General features: G+C 45.4%; 1 protein-coding gene across 6 annotated transcripts in view; it reads right to left on the bottom strand.

The window, feature by feature from the left end:
• The window catches only part of stxbp5a (syntaxin binding protein 5a (tomosyn)), a 151,906-nt gene that overhangs the window by 69,444 nt on the left and 64,564 nt on the right, over positions 1-17,898 (bottom strand). For all 6 annotated transcript variants that reach the window (XM_041864967.2, XM_041864969.2, XM_041864971.2 and 3 more), the window contains exon 5: positions 13,877-14,011. In XM_041864967.2, the coding sequence (XP_041720901.2) occupies positions 13,877-14,011 (135 nt within the window). The remainder of the gene's footprint in view (positions 1-13,876; positions 14,012-17,898) is intronic.

Raw genomic sequence — 17,898 nt, 5'->3', positions numbered from 1 at the left:
CCAGCCATTCCCACGAGGCCATCCTACCCAATTAAGGTGCCACCAACTTCCTGTGACACACACGGACACAGAGAGGCAGCACAATACAGGAATAACCTGATTCTGACCTGGGATACTGAGCTGGGCTATGATGACTGGTTTATGTGATGACTACAGGGATGGTGATGACTGGCTTTGTAATGTCCCACTATCGCCACTGCTGTATGTCACATACTCTTTGGTCAAGTAAACTGGTGGCACTGTTCTTCCCTATGCCTAGTCTAATCTAGAACACAACTCCAGTGTATACCATGCTGTTACCTAGAAGTACTTGGTGTACTAAACTAGAACAGAACTGAACTGCAGTGTTCTGCTCTAGTATTGAGTGCTGCAGTATTTCCTAGTAATCTGCTTGACAGTGTTTGGTTCCCCTCTGTAATGTTGGGTTCTCTGATCTTGTGTATTTTTCTCTATGTAGTGCAATACTGAGGTGGTGTAATATGGAGAGCGCCGTTTTCATTGTTCCCTCAGCCGCCCACTCCACTGTCCCTCCCTGATGACAGCATCAAAAGAGGACAATAGGAGAAGATAAAGGCAGTCGAGGTATCTACCATTCATTCCAGCAGCCCAGAATAAAATGAGAGAGAAAGCGAGAAGGAGAGAGAGGACGGAGCGAGAGAAGGAGAGAGAAAGTGCCATCTGAAGCACTCTCAGATATTCCCTTATCAAAAAGCCTTTGTGTGCAGATATACTGTTGTCATCAGAACTGAATATGGGCCACACACACATATACAGTGTCTTCAGAAAGTATTCACACCCCTTGACTTTTTCCACATTTTGTTGTGTTACAACCTGAATTTAAAATAGATTAAATTAAGATTTTGTGTCACTAGCCTACACACTAGTGATGCACAGGTTGACTCATAACCCGAAATCCCCACAGTTATATCCACAGGGTGGACGGGTTTAGGGTCATTAAATATTGGGTGGATGAAGGGCGGGTGGGTGGCAGGCGGGTTGAATAAAGAGATAACCTACACGCCAATCGACAAATGCTTTTGGGAACAGGCAGAAAAAGTTTATGTCAATTCACGGAGGCAAAAAGGACAATGTCGGAGTTTAATTCAATAACAGAAAAGATGCGAAATGGAGAGTTGATAATAAAGAGAAGGGAGGGCCAGCAAAGTAATGTTTGGAAAATATTTGGTGAAATGGTAAAAGAGGATGATAGCAGTACCGGCTATGTTATGTTTGAGGATTGTGAGGCGCTATACAAATTCGACAGTCACAAAACGTGGACTTCAAATAGGCCTATGGCACGTCAAGGGAACTGTAGTCTACTGTTTACTGTTCAGATGGGTTAAATGGAAACTTAAATTTGGACATTGACGGTAGGTCTATAACGTCTCACACATAGCCTTAATATTAACTCCTGCCGAATTAAGCATTTCTTGCAGTAAAATTATACACTAAATGTAGGCAAAATTTGGACTCGGGAACTGGAGTGGAGAAATATGATTGATTTATTTCAACATCTTGAGAGAATGCGAATGCTCAGTTAGATACCGTCTTTAGCAGTGGAGGCTCCTCAGAAGAGGAAGGGGAGGACGATCCTCCTCAGCAAATTTCATAAAAATAAAAATAGTGAAACATAAAAAAAGTTATCCTATTTAGATAAAACTACGGTAGCCTCAGCTGCACTCTGTAGGGTAGCACCATGGTGTAGCCGGAGGACAGCTAGATACTGTCCTCCGCTGGGTATATTGACTTCAAAACAAAACCTAGGAGGCTCATGGTTCTCACCCTCTTCCATAGACTGTAATTTTGACAACTTCCGGAGGACGTGCTCCAACCTATCAGAGCTCTTACAGCATGAACTGGCATGTTGTCTACCCAATCAAAAGAGAGAGAATGAATCTAGTACTGAAAGCATAAGCTACTGCTAGCCAGCACTGCAGAAAATTAAATGTGGTGAGTAGTTGACTCAAAGGGAGAGAAAGACATTAGCTGAAAAGTGTTGAACAAATTTATTTATTCCAGAATTAAGGAGATGCAAGAGAGATGTACAGTGGGGGAAAAAAGTATTTAGTCAGCCAGCAATTGTGCAAGTTCTCCCACTTAAAAAGACGAGAGAGGCCTGTAATTTTCATCATAGGTACACGTCAACTATGACAGACAAAATGAGAAAAAAAAATCCAGAAAATCAAATTGTAGGATTTTTAATGAATTTATTTGCAAATTATGGTGGAAAATAAGTATTTGGTCAATAACAAAAGTTTCTCAATACTTTGTTATATACCCTTTGTTGGCAATGACACAGGTCAAACGTTTTCTGTAAGTCTTCACAAGGTTTTCACACACTGTTGCTGGTATTTTGGCCCATTCCTCTATGCAGATCTCCTCTAGAGCAGTGATGTTTTGGAGCTGTCGCTGGGCAACACAGACTTTCAACTCCCTCCAAAGATTTTCTATGGGGTTGAGATCTGGAGACTGGCTAGGCCACTCCAGGACCTTGAAATGCTTCTTACGAAGCCACTCCTTCGTTGCCCGGGCGGTGTGTTTGGGATCATTGTCATGCTGAAAGACCCAGCCACGTTTCATCTTCAATGCCCTTGCTGATGGAAGGAGGTTTTCACTCAAAATCTCACGATACATGGCCCCATTCATTCTTTCCTTTACACGGCTCAATCGTCCTGGTCCCTTTGCAGAAAAACAGCCCCAAAGCATGATGTTTCCACCCCCATGCTTCACAGTAGGTATGGTGTTCTTTGGATGCAAATCAGCATTCTTTGTCCTCCAAACACGACGAGTTGAGTTTTTACCAAAAAGTTATATTTTGGTTTCATCTGACCATATGACATTCTCCCAATCCTCTTCTGGATCATCCAAATACACTCTAGCAAACTTCAGACGGGCCTGGACATGTACTGGCTTAAGCAGGGGGACACGTCTGGCACTGCAGGATTTGAGTCCCTGGTGGCGTAGTGTGTTACTGATGGTAGGCTTTGTTACTTTGGTCCCAGCTCTCTGCAGGTCATTCACTAGGTCCCCCCGTGTGGTTCTGGGATTCTTGCTCACCGTTCTTGTGATCATTTTGACCCCACGGGGTGAGATCTTGCGTGGAGCCCCAGATCGAGGGAGATTATCAGTGGTCTTGTATGTCTTCCATTTCCTAATAATTGCTCCCACAGTTGATTTCTTCAAACCAAGCTGCTTACCTATTGCAGATTCAGTCTTCCCAGCCTGGTGCAGGTCTACAATTTTGTTTCTGGTGTCCTTTGACGGCTCTTTGGTCTTGGCCATAGTGGAGTTTGGAGTGTGACTGTTTGAGGTTGTGGACAGGTGTCTTTTATACTAATAACAAGTTCAAACAGGTGCCATTAATACAGGTAACGAGTGGAGGACAGAGGAGCCTCTTAAAGAAGAAGTTACAGGTCTGTGAGAGCTGTAATGAATACTCGGACAGAGTGGTAAGATCCAATCGCAGAATAGCGATGCTTTATTAGAGTACAGACAAGGGAATAGCTTAATCGTGGTCGGGCGGGCTGTGGTCAAAACCGGGACAGGCATAGGCAGAGGTACCAAAGGAGCGGGCTTAGTCGTAGTCGAGGTCACAGGCACAGGATCAGAGAACGGTAATCACTGGGGCAGACAAGCAGAGGATTAAGCAATAGGAGTCAAACAACAAGGCACAGGTCGGATACACGGGTAATCAAAACAACAAACTCTCTCTCTCTCTCGGAACAAAACGCTTAGCAAGTCACAAAGGAACAATACCTCGCACCGACTGAACCTCTGAGCACACCTTATATCCTACCCTAATTACGGACAGGTGTGCTCAGAACTCAGGTGAACCAGATCGAGTCTGATGACTCCCCCTCTCTGTAGATCGGGGAAGTGTCAGACTCTGTCTAGACCCAGCCAACCCCCGATCCCTTACAGTATCCCCCTCCCCAGGGCCGGCTCCTGACGGCCTTCTACCTCTACCGGGTGGTCTTCCTCTGGGTCGGGGTCCGGGATGATCTGGGTGTTCAGCGTGGAAAGTGGCCTTGAGAGCGGGGTCTAGTATGTCCTTAGCAGGAACCCAGGACCGTTCCTCCGGTCCATATCCCTCCCAGTCCACGAGATATTCGATGCCCCCTCGTCTCCGTCTTGACTCCAGTACCTCGTAGACTGTATAGGTGGTGTCCTGTTCATCCTCCAAAGGTGGTGTAGTAGGTTGTTGAGCGATTGGTGGATACATCGGGCTATAATGAACAGGTTTCAGCAGGGAGACGTGGAACGTAGGGTTTATCCTGTAGTGTCGAGGGAGTAACAGACGGTAGGTGACAGGGTTAATACGTCTCTGTACTTTGAAGGGACCAATGTACCTGGGTTGGAGCTTCTTGCAGCTCCGTCGGAACCGCAGGTCTCGGGTAGACAGCCACACTCGTTGTCCGGGTTGATAAGTGGGAGTAGGTCTCCGGCGTCGGTCGGCATAGGTCTTTTGCTGCTGTGAGGCTTGACTGAGATGTTGATGGGCCGTCTCCCAGACCTGCGCACTCCGACGGAACCACTCGTCCACCGCCGGTACCATCCCGGGTGCGGTATCCCACGGAAACAGGGGTGGTTGATACCCTAGAACACACTGAAAGGGCGTTAGACGTAGGGGAGGTGTGAATGAGTGAGTTCTGAGCATACTCTACCCAAGGAAGGAATCGGCTCCACTCTTGCGGCTGCCGCGAACATTGTTGCCGTAGATACTTCCCAATTTCCTGGTTGAGCCGTTCGGTCTGCCCATTGGCCTGGGGATGATATCCGGAGGTGAGGCTCACCGAGATACCCAAAGCGTTCGCAGAAGGCCTTCCAAACCCGGGATACGAACTGGGGTCCCCGGTCGGAAACAATATCCTCTGGAACACCAAACTGCCGGAACACCTGGTTAAACATAGTCTCCGCCATCTGAGTGGCGTTAGGTAAACGGGTCATGGGTACTAACCGACACATCTTTGAGAATCGATCGATGACCACGAGAATAACAGTATGGCCCTCTGATTCTGGTAGGTCGGTAACAAAGTCCATCGCAATGTGCGACCAGGGTCGTTGAGGGGTTGGCAATGGCATCAGCTTACCCTCCGGTAGTGCTCGAGGCATCTTGGACTGAGCACAAACTGGGCAGGATAATACGTAGTCTCGGACGTCATCTGGGAGGGAATCCCACCAGTATTTTCGACTGATGAGTCGAGTAGTTCGAGTGATTCCGGGATGACCAGATCCTAGCGACGTGTGGCACCATTCCATCAGTTGAGGTCGAAGCGGAGCTGGTACAAACACCTTCGACACCGGGGTTTCTGGAGGGGCTGGTTCCGCTTGTAGGCTCTCCTGAATCGTGTCATCGATAGCCCACCTCACAGGGCCAGCACGGCAACTCATGGGGAGGATAGGTTCTGGTTCAACCGGTCTGTCAGCGCTCGAACCGTCGGGAAAGCGCGTCCGCCTTACAATTCTTGGACCCGGGAATATAAGAGACAGTGAATTGGAAACGGTTGAAGAACAAAGACCACCTTGCCTGTCGGGAGTTCAGTCGTTTAGCACTGTGAAGATACTCCAGATTGCGGTGGTCCGTGAGCACTTGGAACGGATGAGCTGCTCCCTCCAGCCAATGTCTCCACTCCTCCAGTGCTAACTTTACCGCCAGCAATTCACGATTTCCCACGTCGTAGTTCTGCTCGGCCGGATTCAGCTTCTTAGAAAAAAAAACACAGGGTCGTGATTTGGGCGGCTCACCTTGGCGCTGGGATAGCACGGCTCCAACTCCAACCTCCGAGGCGTCCACCTCCACGATGAACGGCAAGGTAGGATCCGGCTGACACAAAATGGGAACGGTGGTAAACCGTTGTTTCAATGTCTCAAAAGCCCGCACTGCCCCCTCCGTCCATTTCAGACCATGCCCCTTGTGGCTGGTCATCGCCGACAGGGGAGCTGCGGTGGTGCTGAAATTACGCACGAACCGTCTATAGTAATTGGCAAACCCCAAGAATCTCTGAAGCTCTTTCACCGTCTGGGGTTGAGGCCAGTCTCGTACAGCTTGTACCTTGGATTCATCCAGTCTTACCCCGTCGGAAGTGAGTATGGCCCCAAGGAAGGAAATCGTTGTGACATGAAATTCACTCTTCTTGGCCTTCACGAACAGAGAGTGTTGGCGGAGTCGGTCCAGAACCTGTCGTACATGGGACACATGTTCACTCAGAGAGTTAGAGTAGATTAGGATGTCATCAATGTACACTATGACGAAACGATCAATCAAGTCCCTAAAAATGTCATTCATGAACGCCTGGAACACAGAGGGCGCGTTAGTAAGTCCATAGGGCATAACACAATATTCATAATGTCCTCGATGGGTGATGAAGGCGGTCTTCCATTCATCCCCCTCTCTAATGCGCACCAGATTGTACGCACTCCTGAGGTCCAGTTTACTGTAGATGGAGGCTTGCCCCACCTGCTCGAGGGCCGCTGGAATCAAAGGAAGGGGGTAACGATTTTTTATGGTGATATCGTTCAAACCTCGATAGTCTATGCAAGGACGAAGTCCGCCATCCTTTTTCTTAACAAAGAAAAAACTGGATGCGGCGGGAGACGTAGATGGGCGAATGGCCCCTTGCTGTAGCGCCTCATCAATATACTGGCTCATTGATTCTCGTTCCGGCTGTGACAACGGGTAGATTCTTCCACGAGGAGGTGTAGCCCCGGATAGCAGCTCAATCGCGCAGTCCCAGGCCCGATGAGGTGGTAATACGGTAGCCCTCTCCTTGGAGAACACCTGCGCGTAATCCTGGTACTCTGTAGGAACAACAGTAGACACCGCACCCTTCGCATCCTCTACAGTAGACGTTTTGCAAGGTAAAATGAGGCACTCAGCCCTACATACCTCACTCCAAGCCGTGATATCGCCAGATTTCCAGGAGATGACCGGATCATGGGTAACGAGCCAGGGGTGGCCGAGGACTAGCGGCTCCCGTGGAGCGGAGATGACGAACAGAATGATGTTCTCATGGTGCAGGGAGCCCACTTGTAACTTGATTTCCCCGGTACGGTGCGTAATGAACCCAGTGCCCATGGGCTCACCGTCTAGCGCGTTGACTCGCAGGGGAGGTTGAATTGGGATAAGTTGAACTCCCAACTCCTCAGCAAGACCCATATCCAGAAAGCTGGCCGCCGCTCCGGAATCAATAAGTCCTTCCAACCTGCGCACTTTCTCTCCGACAGATAAGGTAACAGGCACATACATTTGTTTAGATGTAATGTTCAACACTGGAGTCTCACTCACCGGTTTGGCAGTTCCGAGGCGATATCCTGGGGTACGGTTAGGTCGTGACGGACATTGACGAACGAAATGACCCGCCTGACCACAATACAGGCATAGTCCGTCTTGCCGACGTTGTTGTCTCACCGAACCTTGTAGAGGTGACCGTCCCAGTTGCATAGGTTCCTCCTCAGATTCTCTCCTCCGCTCTGTCGATTGCATTGGACCAGTGATCGAGGGCTCCCGGACTGTGGATGCCTTGTGTTGCACTATAAGATTATCAATAGAGATGGCTATTTTGATAAACTCATGTAGCGCAGTGATATCTCCTCGACAAGCCAACTCAGTCTGTACGTCTTTGCGCAGCCCTCTTCGGAAAACTGTGAGCAAAGCAGTTTCGCTCCATCCGCTACCGGCTGCTATAGTACGGAACTCTAAAGCGTAGTCGGCTACTGTGCGACGGCCCTGCTGAAGTTCGCATAGTTGGTCTCCCACACTACGCCCAGATACTGGGTGGTCGAACACCTCTTGAAACAGTCTCTTGAACTGAACTTCTGCATTCAACTCGGGGACCTCAGCTGCCCAAAGCACAGTAGCCCAATCCAGTGCTCTTCCCGTTAGCAGAGAAATCATGAAATCCACCCTGCTACGGTCATCGGAAAACATACAGGGACATCTGGAGTAGAAACCCCTGACATTTGCCAGGTTCCCCGTCGTACCTTGTCGGTATAGAAATCGGAGGTGCATGACGAGGACTGACCGTACTCGGGGTGGTGCCTTCCGCTGCACCAGCGTTGAGTAGCTGTAGGAGTTCTTCCATGCGTTTCTCCTGTATCTCCCATCGCCTCTGTAATTCCGCTGGATCCATGGTAAGGGCGAGGTATTCTGTAATGAATACTCGGACAGAGTGGTAAGATCCAATCGCAGAATAGCGATGCTTTATTAGAGTACAGACAAGGGAATAGCTTAATCGTGGTCGGGCGGGCTGTGGTCAAAACCGGGACAGGCATAGGCAGAGGTACCAAAGGAGCAGGCTTAGTCGTAGTCGAGGTCACAGGCACAGGATCAGAGAACGATAATCACTGGGGTAGACAAGCAGAGGATTAAGCAATACGGGGAGTCAAACAACAAGGCACAGGTCGGATACACGGGTAATCAAAACAACAAACTCTCTCTCGGAACAAAACGCTTAGCAAGTCACAAAGGAACAATACCTCGCACCGACTGAACCTCTGAGCACACCTTATATCCTACCCTAATTACGGACAGGTGTGCTCAGAACTCAGGTGAACCAGATCGAGTCTGATGACTCCCCCTCTCTGTAGATCGGGGAAGTGTCAGACTCTGTCTAGACCCAGCCAACCCCCGATCCCTTACAAGAGCCAGAAATCTTGCTTGTTTGTAGGTGACCAATTACTTATTTTCCACCATAATTTGCAAATAAATTCATTAAATATCCTACGATTTTTTTTGTTGATGTGTACCTATGATGAAAATTGCAGGCCTCTCTCGTCTTTTTAAGTGGTGGCTGACTAAATACTTTTTTTCCCCACTGTAGTCGGGCGGTTGCGGATGGTTTATTAGCAATTGCAGGTGGGTGAACAAACAGCTGTGGCAGTCATGACATTTTGTCAGCCGTTGACTGTCAAGCAAATAACAGCCGGTCTCAAGGTATTTGGCCTTTCATGAAAATAAACACATTTAGCATCTCCTGGCTTCCACGCATAGCCTACAAGCCACTGATCCAGACCTTTGGAACATCTACATTTAAAAAAGTATAATAAATCCATTTAATATAGCCTACACCATCACAATAAATCCATTATTTATTTTAGACAGGTCTAAAGAAAAACATGATATGAAGAAAATGTTATATATTTCAGAAGAACAGAATAGCATAGTCTGAGTTTTCCTTATGTTAGGCCCTGATCTGGCTATGCCATTTGGCTGTGGGCTACACTAGTTCATTTAGCAGACAAGATTTGCTTAGAATCCCGTGACATTATTTTATACTATTTTATAGTATGAAGAATATAATTGAACATAGCTGAATAAAATAGAAAGGATGATTTCAAACGATTTCTGAGGGAGTGCGCACGTGCGGCTATTCCGTCTTGAGCTGTTAACAAAGAAACAGGTCCTCATATATGCTTAATTTAGAGTTAATTATGTGATACAAACATTGGGCTATATGTTTAGATTTTTAATACATTCTATGGCTGCATGATGCGACTCTAATGTTGATTTGAAAAAAGTTGCATGGAAGGCATGAGCTCTGCTTTGTTTCTTGAACAGGCTGCACACCCTTCATCAGTCTCTCATTCACAATTTGACAAGCACTTGATAATGCCTCGAATTTCCTGGCGTCATCTACCTAGTGTGGCCATAATGCCCCCTAAAAACATCCATGCCTTTTGCGGCCAGTGGCCGTTGTGCCCTTCGGCTGAATACATTGATGTCAGAGTGATTAAAGGGACAATAGAGTAATGAGTACCAGGCAGTTAGCAAGTTTGGAAGGCTACTAATGACCATCAGCAGCATCAGTGCTTGGAGAAGCCTAGTTACCATGACTAAATGGTCACATGGAATTTGACTGCGGTCATGACTCGTGACTGCCAGTGTGGCGGTAATACGGTCACCGTAACAGCCCTAGATCCACGTACCACTACTACACACAATACTGCATAATGTCAAAGTGGAATTATGTTTTTAGACATTTTTACTAATTAATTAAAAATGAAAAGGTGAAATGTCTTGAGTCAATAAGTATTCAACCCCTTTGTTATGGCAAGCCTAAATAAGTAGTAAAAAGGAGTCAACATTTGCTTAACAAGTCACATAATAAATTGCATGGACTCAATCTGTGTGCAATAATAGTGTTTAACATGATTTTTGAATGACTACCTCATGTCTGTACCCCACACATAGTTATCTGTAAGGTCCCTCAGTCGAGCAGTGAATTTCAAACACAGATTAAATCACAAAGACCAGGGAGGTTTTCCAATGCCTCTTAAAGAAGGGCACCTATTGGTAGATGGGTAAAAAAAAGCAGACATTGAATATCCCTTTGAGCATGGTGAAGTTATTAATTACACTTTTGATGGTGTATCAATACACCCAGTCACTACAAAGATACAGGCATCCTTCCTAACTCAATTGCCGGAGAGGAAGGAAACCACTCAGGGATTTCACCATGAAGCCAATGTTGACTTCAAAACAGTTACAGAGTTTAATGGCTGTAAAAGGAGAAAACTGAGGATGGATCAACAACATTGTAGTTACTCCACAACACTAATCAAAATGACAGAGTGAAAAGAAGGAAGCCTGTACAGAATAACAAATATTCCAAAACACGCATCCTGATTGCAATAAGCCATTAAAGTAAAACTGCAAAAAAATGTGGCAATTAAATTAACTTTACTGAATGCAAAGTCTTATGTTTGGGGCAAATCCAACACAACACACCACTGAGTACGACTCTTCATATTTTCAATCATGGTGGTGGCTGCATCATGTTATGGGAATGCTTGTCATTGTCAAGGATTAGGGAGTTTTTTGGGGGGGATAAAAAGAAACAGACTAGAGCTAAGCACAGGCAATATCTTAGAGGAAAACCTGGTTCAGTCTGCTTTCCAACAGACACTTGGAGACAAATTCACCTTTCAGCGGGACAATAACCTGGAGTTGCTTACCAAGATGACATTGAATATTCGTAAGTGGCCTAGTTACAGTTAAAGACTTACAGTGGCTTGAAAATATATGGCAAGACTTGAAAATGCCTATCTAGCAATAATCAAAAATCAACTTGACAGAGCTTGAAGAATTTTACCCAGAAACACTCACAGCTGTAATCGTGATTCTAACATGTACTGAAATTAGTGTTTCATTTTTCATTATTTGTTTTGACAAATGTTAGAATTTTTCTTCCACTTTGACATTACAAAGTATTTTGTGTAGATCGCTGACAAAAAAGGACAATGAAGTACATTTTTATCCCACCTTGTAACACAACAAAATGTGGAAAAAGTCAAGGGGTGTGAAAACTTTCTGAAGGCACTGTACACACACTCACACAGACACACACACACGCCCACACAAACACATGTTTTTCAAAGCGTGTATGGGTTAAGGTGTTTGAGATTTTGAGTTCAGTTTTTTTGGAAACAGAGAGAGTGAAAGTGAGAGAAGCAGGGGATAGGATAAGGAGGGGAGAGGAGGACACACTGTGTTCAGTAGAGCATGTATAAGAGTGTGTTGACGTGTCCCTTTAGTCGGGGAACACCATGGCAGCTCCAGGACTGTCAGGCACTACTCCTCAGAGACCCATACTGTCACCCGTTCCTCTCCTCCACCTCTCTTGTTCCTCTACCCCAAACCTCCTTCCCTTTCTCTACCCACTCATTCCTTCCTCTCGTCTATCCTCTCACCTCTCCTTCTCTCCTATCCCCCCACCCTCCTTTATCAACTCCTCTCCTCTCTCCACGAGCATACCAGACAAGCTAAATTACTTCTATGCTCGCTTTGAGGCAAGTAACACTGAAACATGCATGAGAGCATCAGCTGTTCCAGACGACTGTGTGATCACGCTCTCTGTAGCCGATGTGAGTAAGACCTTTAAACAGGCCGCAGGGCCAGAAGGATTACCAGGATGTGTACTCCAGGCACACGCTGACCAACTGGCAAGTGTCTTCACTGACATTTTCAACCTCTCCCTGTCTGAGTCAGTAATACCAACATGTTTCAAGCAGACCACCATAGTCCCTGTGCCCAAGAACACTAAGGTAACCTGCCTAAATGACTACCGACCCGTAGCACTCACGTCTGTAGCCATGAAGTGCTTTGAAAGGCTGGTCATGGCTCACATCAACATCATTATCCCAGAAACCCTAGACCCACTCCAATTTGCATACCGCCCCAACAGATCTGCAAATGATGCAATCTCTATTGCGCTCCACACTGCCCTTTTCCACCTGGACAAAAGGAACACCTATTCATTGACTACAGCTCATCGTTCAACACCATAGTGCCCTCAAAGCTCATCACTAAGCAAAGGAACCTGGAACTAAACACCTTCCTCTGCAACTGGATCCTGGACTTCCTGACGGGCCGTTCCCAGGTGGTAAGGGTAGGTAACAACACATCCGCCACGCTGATCCTCAACACGGGGGACCCTCAAGGGGTGCGTGCTCAGTCCCCTCCTGTACTCCCTGTTCCCTCATGACTGCATGGCCAGGTACAACTCTAACACCATCATTAAGTTTGCAGATGACACAACAGTGGTAGGCCTGATCGCTGGCAACGACGAGACAGCCTATAGGGAGGAGGTCAGAGACCTGGCCGTGTGGTGCCAGGACAACGACAGGTTGTAGTGGAGCAGGTTGAGAGCTTCAAGAACAAACTAATATGGTCCAAGCACACCAAGACAGTCGTGAAGAGGGCACGACAAAACTATTCCCCCTAAGGAGACTGAAAGGATTTGGCATGGGTCCTCAGATCCTCAAAAAGTTATACAGCTGCACCATCAAGAGCATCCTGACTGGTTGCATCACTGACTGGTATGGCAACTGCTCGGCCTCCGACCGCACGGCACAACATAGGGTAGTGCGTACGGCCCAGTACATCACTGGGGCAAAGCTTCCTGCCATCCAGGACCTCTATACCAGGCAGTGTCAGAGGAAGGCCCTAAAAATTGTCAAAGACTACAGCACAGCGCCAAGTCTAGGTCCAAGAGGCTTCTAAAAGCTTCTACCCCCAAGCCATAAGACTCCTGAACATCTAATCAAATGTCTACCCAGACTATTTGCATTGCCCCCCTCCACTTTTACGCTGCTGCTACTCTCTGTTTATTATCTATGCATAGTCACTTTAATAACTCTACCTACATGTACATATTACCTCAATTACCTCAACTAACCGGTACCCCCGCACCTTGACTCAGTAACAGTACCCCCTGCAATTGTTATTTTACTGCTGCTCTTTAATTATTTGTTACCTTTCATTCTTATTTTTGTAGGTATTCTTTCTTAAAACTGCATTATTGGTTAAGGGCTTGTAAGCATTTCACTGTAAGGTCTACACCTGTTGTATTCAGCGCATGTGACAAATACAATTTGATTTGATTTGATTTATCCTCTATTCCCCTTCTGTCTTTGTCGCTCCCTCTCATCTCCCCCTCTCCTCTCCTCTCCTCCTCCCTTTCCTCTCAGCACTGTTGAGACAGGATGTCTGTACATGCCCAACACTGATCTTAACAGACATCTGTTCCGCCCCTCACTATGAGACAGGAAGAGACAGGATTGAGAAAATGCTACAAAACTCAAGAGTGAATTATGCAAGCTCTAGAGCAGAAACAAAATGGAGGATGTCAACAGCAAAACAAATACCCATGAAATAGCACAGTATCTTACAAATACTTTAACCCCATGCTGAAGAGGCCTCCTAAATAAGAGTCAGATAGTGATTCACATCCTTTCTCCTTCACACCTGCAGTTACTGAAGCCACCAGGTGTGTATGAAGCCTAGAGGTGACTAAGAGGCTCTTTGATAGCTATGTCCATTCCACCACAAGCCCTTGTGACAGTGTGACGAGGCGAAGTGGATGGTGTTGACACTCACAGTTCGATGGCTTTGTTCCACATAATGACGTAGCCTGAGAGTGTGAAGGACTCCACGTTGACGATGTGGATGTTTCCTTTCTCTGTGCCGATGTACAGCCATTTACTCTGGAAGGGCAGGTGGACGAACGTGATCCTGGAAGACAGGGAGAGAAAAGAGAGAGTTTATGTAGGAGTTAAGAGACACAGGGAAATAGAGACACAGGGAAATAGAGACACAGAGAGGTAGTAAAAGTAGTAGCATTAGACAAAGAGAGAGAAAAGAGAAAGGTATTGCTGGTGATATCCTATTTGCATTTTACAACACAGAAACTGTGCAGTTTAAGACTTGTCCTTGTTTTCTACAGTGAGCTTAATAATACTGAGCTGAGACCAAGGTGACGGTGGAGGTGTTTAAAACTCTATTGGGCACCTAATTACCGGACTGATACGAGAGAAGAGGACTGGACCAGAACACGTTACCCTTCCTTCCCTACTCTCCGTTTCATCTTCATTCTTTTATCAATTTGTCCAATACTTCCACTTGTCCTTCAACCATCAATCAATCCATTCATCCATTCATCCATTCATCCATCCATCCATCCATCCATCCATCCATCCATCCATCCATCCATCCATCCATCCATCCATCCATCCATCCATCCATCCATCCATCCATCCATCTCTCTAGGTGAAGTTTAATGAATGGTCAAAAGCCTTTGAAAGCTACATCAGTCTCTACCTGAGTCAGCTTCTACCCCCAAGCCATAAGACTCCTAAATACTTATGACTGCTAAATAGTTAATTCATGTTTACCCGGACTATCTGCACTGAACCTATCTTTGCACTGACTCTATACACAATCACAAGACTACACACTACTATATACATATTCACACACACTGCACTGACACTCTCACACAAAACCCACACGCATTCACATATACTACATACACACACGCACACATAACACAGACACGCACACCGACAACACAAACCCACATACACACACATGCACACACATACCAACACAACACAAACACACATACACACACACACTTTTACACTCATCATATGCTGCTGCTACTCTGTTCTTTATTTTACTATCCTGATGCCTAGTCACTTTATCCTGCCTTCATGTACCTCATACCCCTGCACATTGATCTGGTACTGGTACTCCCTGTATATAGCTCCATTCTTTCGTATTGTATTCCTTTTTTAACTCTGCAAAGTTTCACCCGCTGTATTCGGCGCATGTGACAAATACAATTTCATTTGATTTTACCTATAACCCAATGGTCATCTAACCCTACTAGTTATTTTGACCTGGAATCAGCACTATCTTTATAACAAGCCCTTCTCAAGTCCTCCTAATGGTGCATGAATAAAACAGGACCAACGTAGGTCGAACCGGTCATCCAACCAGGTCTGATATACCTGAACCAAGCACTTCTGACCAGAACCACACTCTCTCAGGGAAGGAGGGAGAGAAAAGAGGAGAGAAATGAAGAGGGGGAGGGAGGAAGAAGACTAGCGTAATTGTAGAATTAGCTGAGTGTAGCCAATCTAAGTAGCTAGGTAGCTAGCTCACTTTTGTATGCAAGTCAATGAGAACAAGATGGCTTTTTTTTTTTTTTTACAAACGAGGACTCATTTTGAGTGTATTTACATATGTGCATATGAACCACGCTAATGATATGTATTTTAGAAAGTTACTTTTTATGACATTTGTATTTAATTGTTAACCGCTAGCTATCTTAGTGATAGGCGATAGCTAGCCTTGCATTTCGTCTTAGCTAGCTATTTATGGATTCTGTTATTGTTAGCTGTCTATTGGTTTTTCTTACATTTAATACACATGCCTAAAATGGATTTTAATGTATTTGAAAATGAGTGAATGTGTTTGCTATTGGAATGAATGTAAGCAAATACTTTTACATAATCTATACAGCTAAAAACGACAGTTGACATTGAGGTTAAAGAAACTATGCTTTGTCAATTTACCAGATTTTGCTAACCATTACTTTGGACAAAATCAGACGAAAATATTATTGTAACACTTTCTATATAAAAATCTAAAATAACAGCTCAATTTGAGCAAATTCTGAATTTGTGATTAATCGTGATTAATCACAGCAAATCCTGCGATTCACTCGATTAAATATTTAAACGTTTGACAGCCCTATTTTGAATTGAACAGTCAATATGCTGAGATTGAGAGAAATTGATAATACATTTAGTTGGAAGAGAAACCCAGTGTTATTCCTCTTGGTCTAATGTTCAAGACATTGGCTGCTCCCATGGGAGACCCAGGTTCTAATCCCGCCGGTTATAAAAGCACACGTGAAATTTAGAATATCACATGTGAAATGTTGGGAAACCATGTGTGAAAAATGTCAGAAACAAATAACATCTTCTTCACTTGACATTTGTTCACGTGATTTGTCCCCGAGTTCTGCTCTGTTGGCTACAGAGATGGGTATAAGAGCCCCTAAAGCAATCCTGTCCCATAGGCTCTGCTCATCCCTGTCTTTCCCTGACTAGTCCCCAATGACGTATGACACACAACTCAAGAACACATCATCATCTGGTTCTGTTGGACTGGACACACACATGCACGCACCCATACACACACCTCTCACACATGCACACAGCTGTACACACAGCTCTCCCTCTCCCTTTCCTCCTCTCTCTCTCTTCCTGTGTCCATCTTTCGGATTCTCCTCCCTCTCCTTTTTCCCCAAACCCAATCCCCCTCCTCCCCTTCTCTCCTTCTCTTTCTCTATGTGTTTTTCTCCCTCTCAGTCTGTCTCTCAGTATCTTTCTGGCTGAAAGGCAATAGTGAGAAGCAGTGCATACTGTCAGACTGTACACACACACACACACACACACAAGCACACACACACATATACCTGAGTAGAGCTGGTGCCTGTCTCTGCTCCACTGCTCTGCAGTACCATGAATATATTCATGGAGTTCAGGAGATGAGTCAGGCTGCTTGACATGCATCACATACACACACAAACACACAATCACAAAGCATGAGAACACTCGCGCACACCAATATACTTACATACCAAAACGCAATCGCTCATTCATGCATACACACTTGTTCACACACACACAACATATGCACACATGCATATCTAGTCATGACAGCTAGTGGCGTTATCATATTGCCAGTAGGTGGGAGGTAATTGATTTCATGTGTTGTGCCATAGACCCATCTGCACTATCAGATGTGTGTGTGTGATGTTTTTGCATACATAGCATACTGTATGTGTGTGTATGTGTGTGTGTGTACGTGTGTGTGAGTGTGTGTGTGTGTGTACGTGCGTGCGTACGTGTGTGTGAGATAACTAATCAAGTATTCCCCTGGCACACACTTAGCGCCCATAGGAGACATCCTCAGGGTTGATTGGAAAGGAAAAGTAAGGAACATAATTGCACATGAGTTTGTCTAAGTGCTTTTACATCTCACAAGAGCCTATCATATCTATAAGAGAAGATGCTTCTCCTAGAATTTCTCAGAATTTCTCCCCTATGTGAAAGCTAGGTGAATTGCAACAGCACTAGGCTGCATTCAAAACAAATCTCCCCCCTCCCCATTTCCCCGTAACATGGCGGAGACTTTCGGCTTTGGTCCACCAGCTTCAAACAGCTGTAAAATCAATATATTTTGTTTAAAAATATATATATTTCACACCAATTTAGATGGTACATTGATTCCCTTCACTATTCAGTGCTTGTTTTCTCACATAAAATGAAATTGAGCAAACAGTGTAGAATTTTAGCAACCAGGAAATTACAGAGCGATTCCTACTAGATAACACAGCCACAAAGTCAAAACAGCTTTCCCATTTTGACAACAGATGCCACTCCGGCAGGAGGAATCAATAGGCGAGTATCACAGCCAATCACAACACTGTGGGTAAGTAATACTGTGAAACACCATCATTCCACTATTAATGCAGATATATTATGGACATTTTCAGAAATTATAATGCAAAAATGCAAAAAAGTCCTATGTGGTCACAACACATG

Source organism: Coregonus clupeaformis, chromosome 36 (assembly GCF_020615455.1).
Source record: "Coregonus clupeaformis isolate EN_2021a chromosome 36, ASM2061545v1, whole genome shotgun sequence".
NCBI classification, from domain to species: Eukaryota; Metazoa; Chordata; class Actinopteri; order Salmoniformes; family Salmonidae; genus Coregonus; species Coregonus clupeaformis.
The sequence above is the reverse complement of the archived record's forward strand: the minus strand, read 5'-3'. Positions and strand labels throughout refer to the sequence as shown.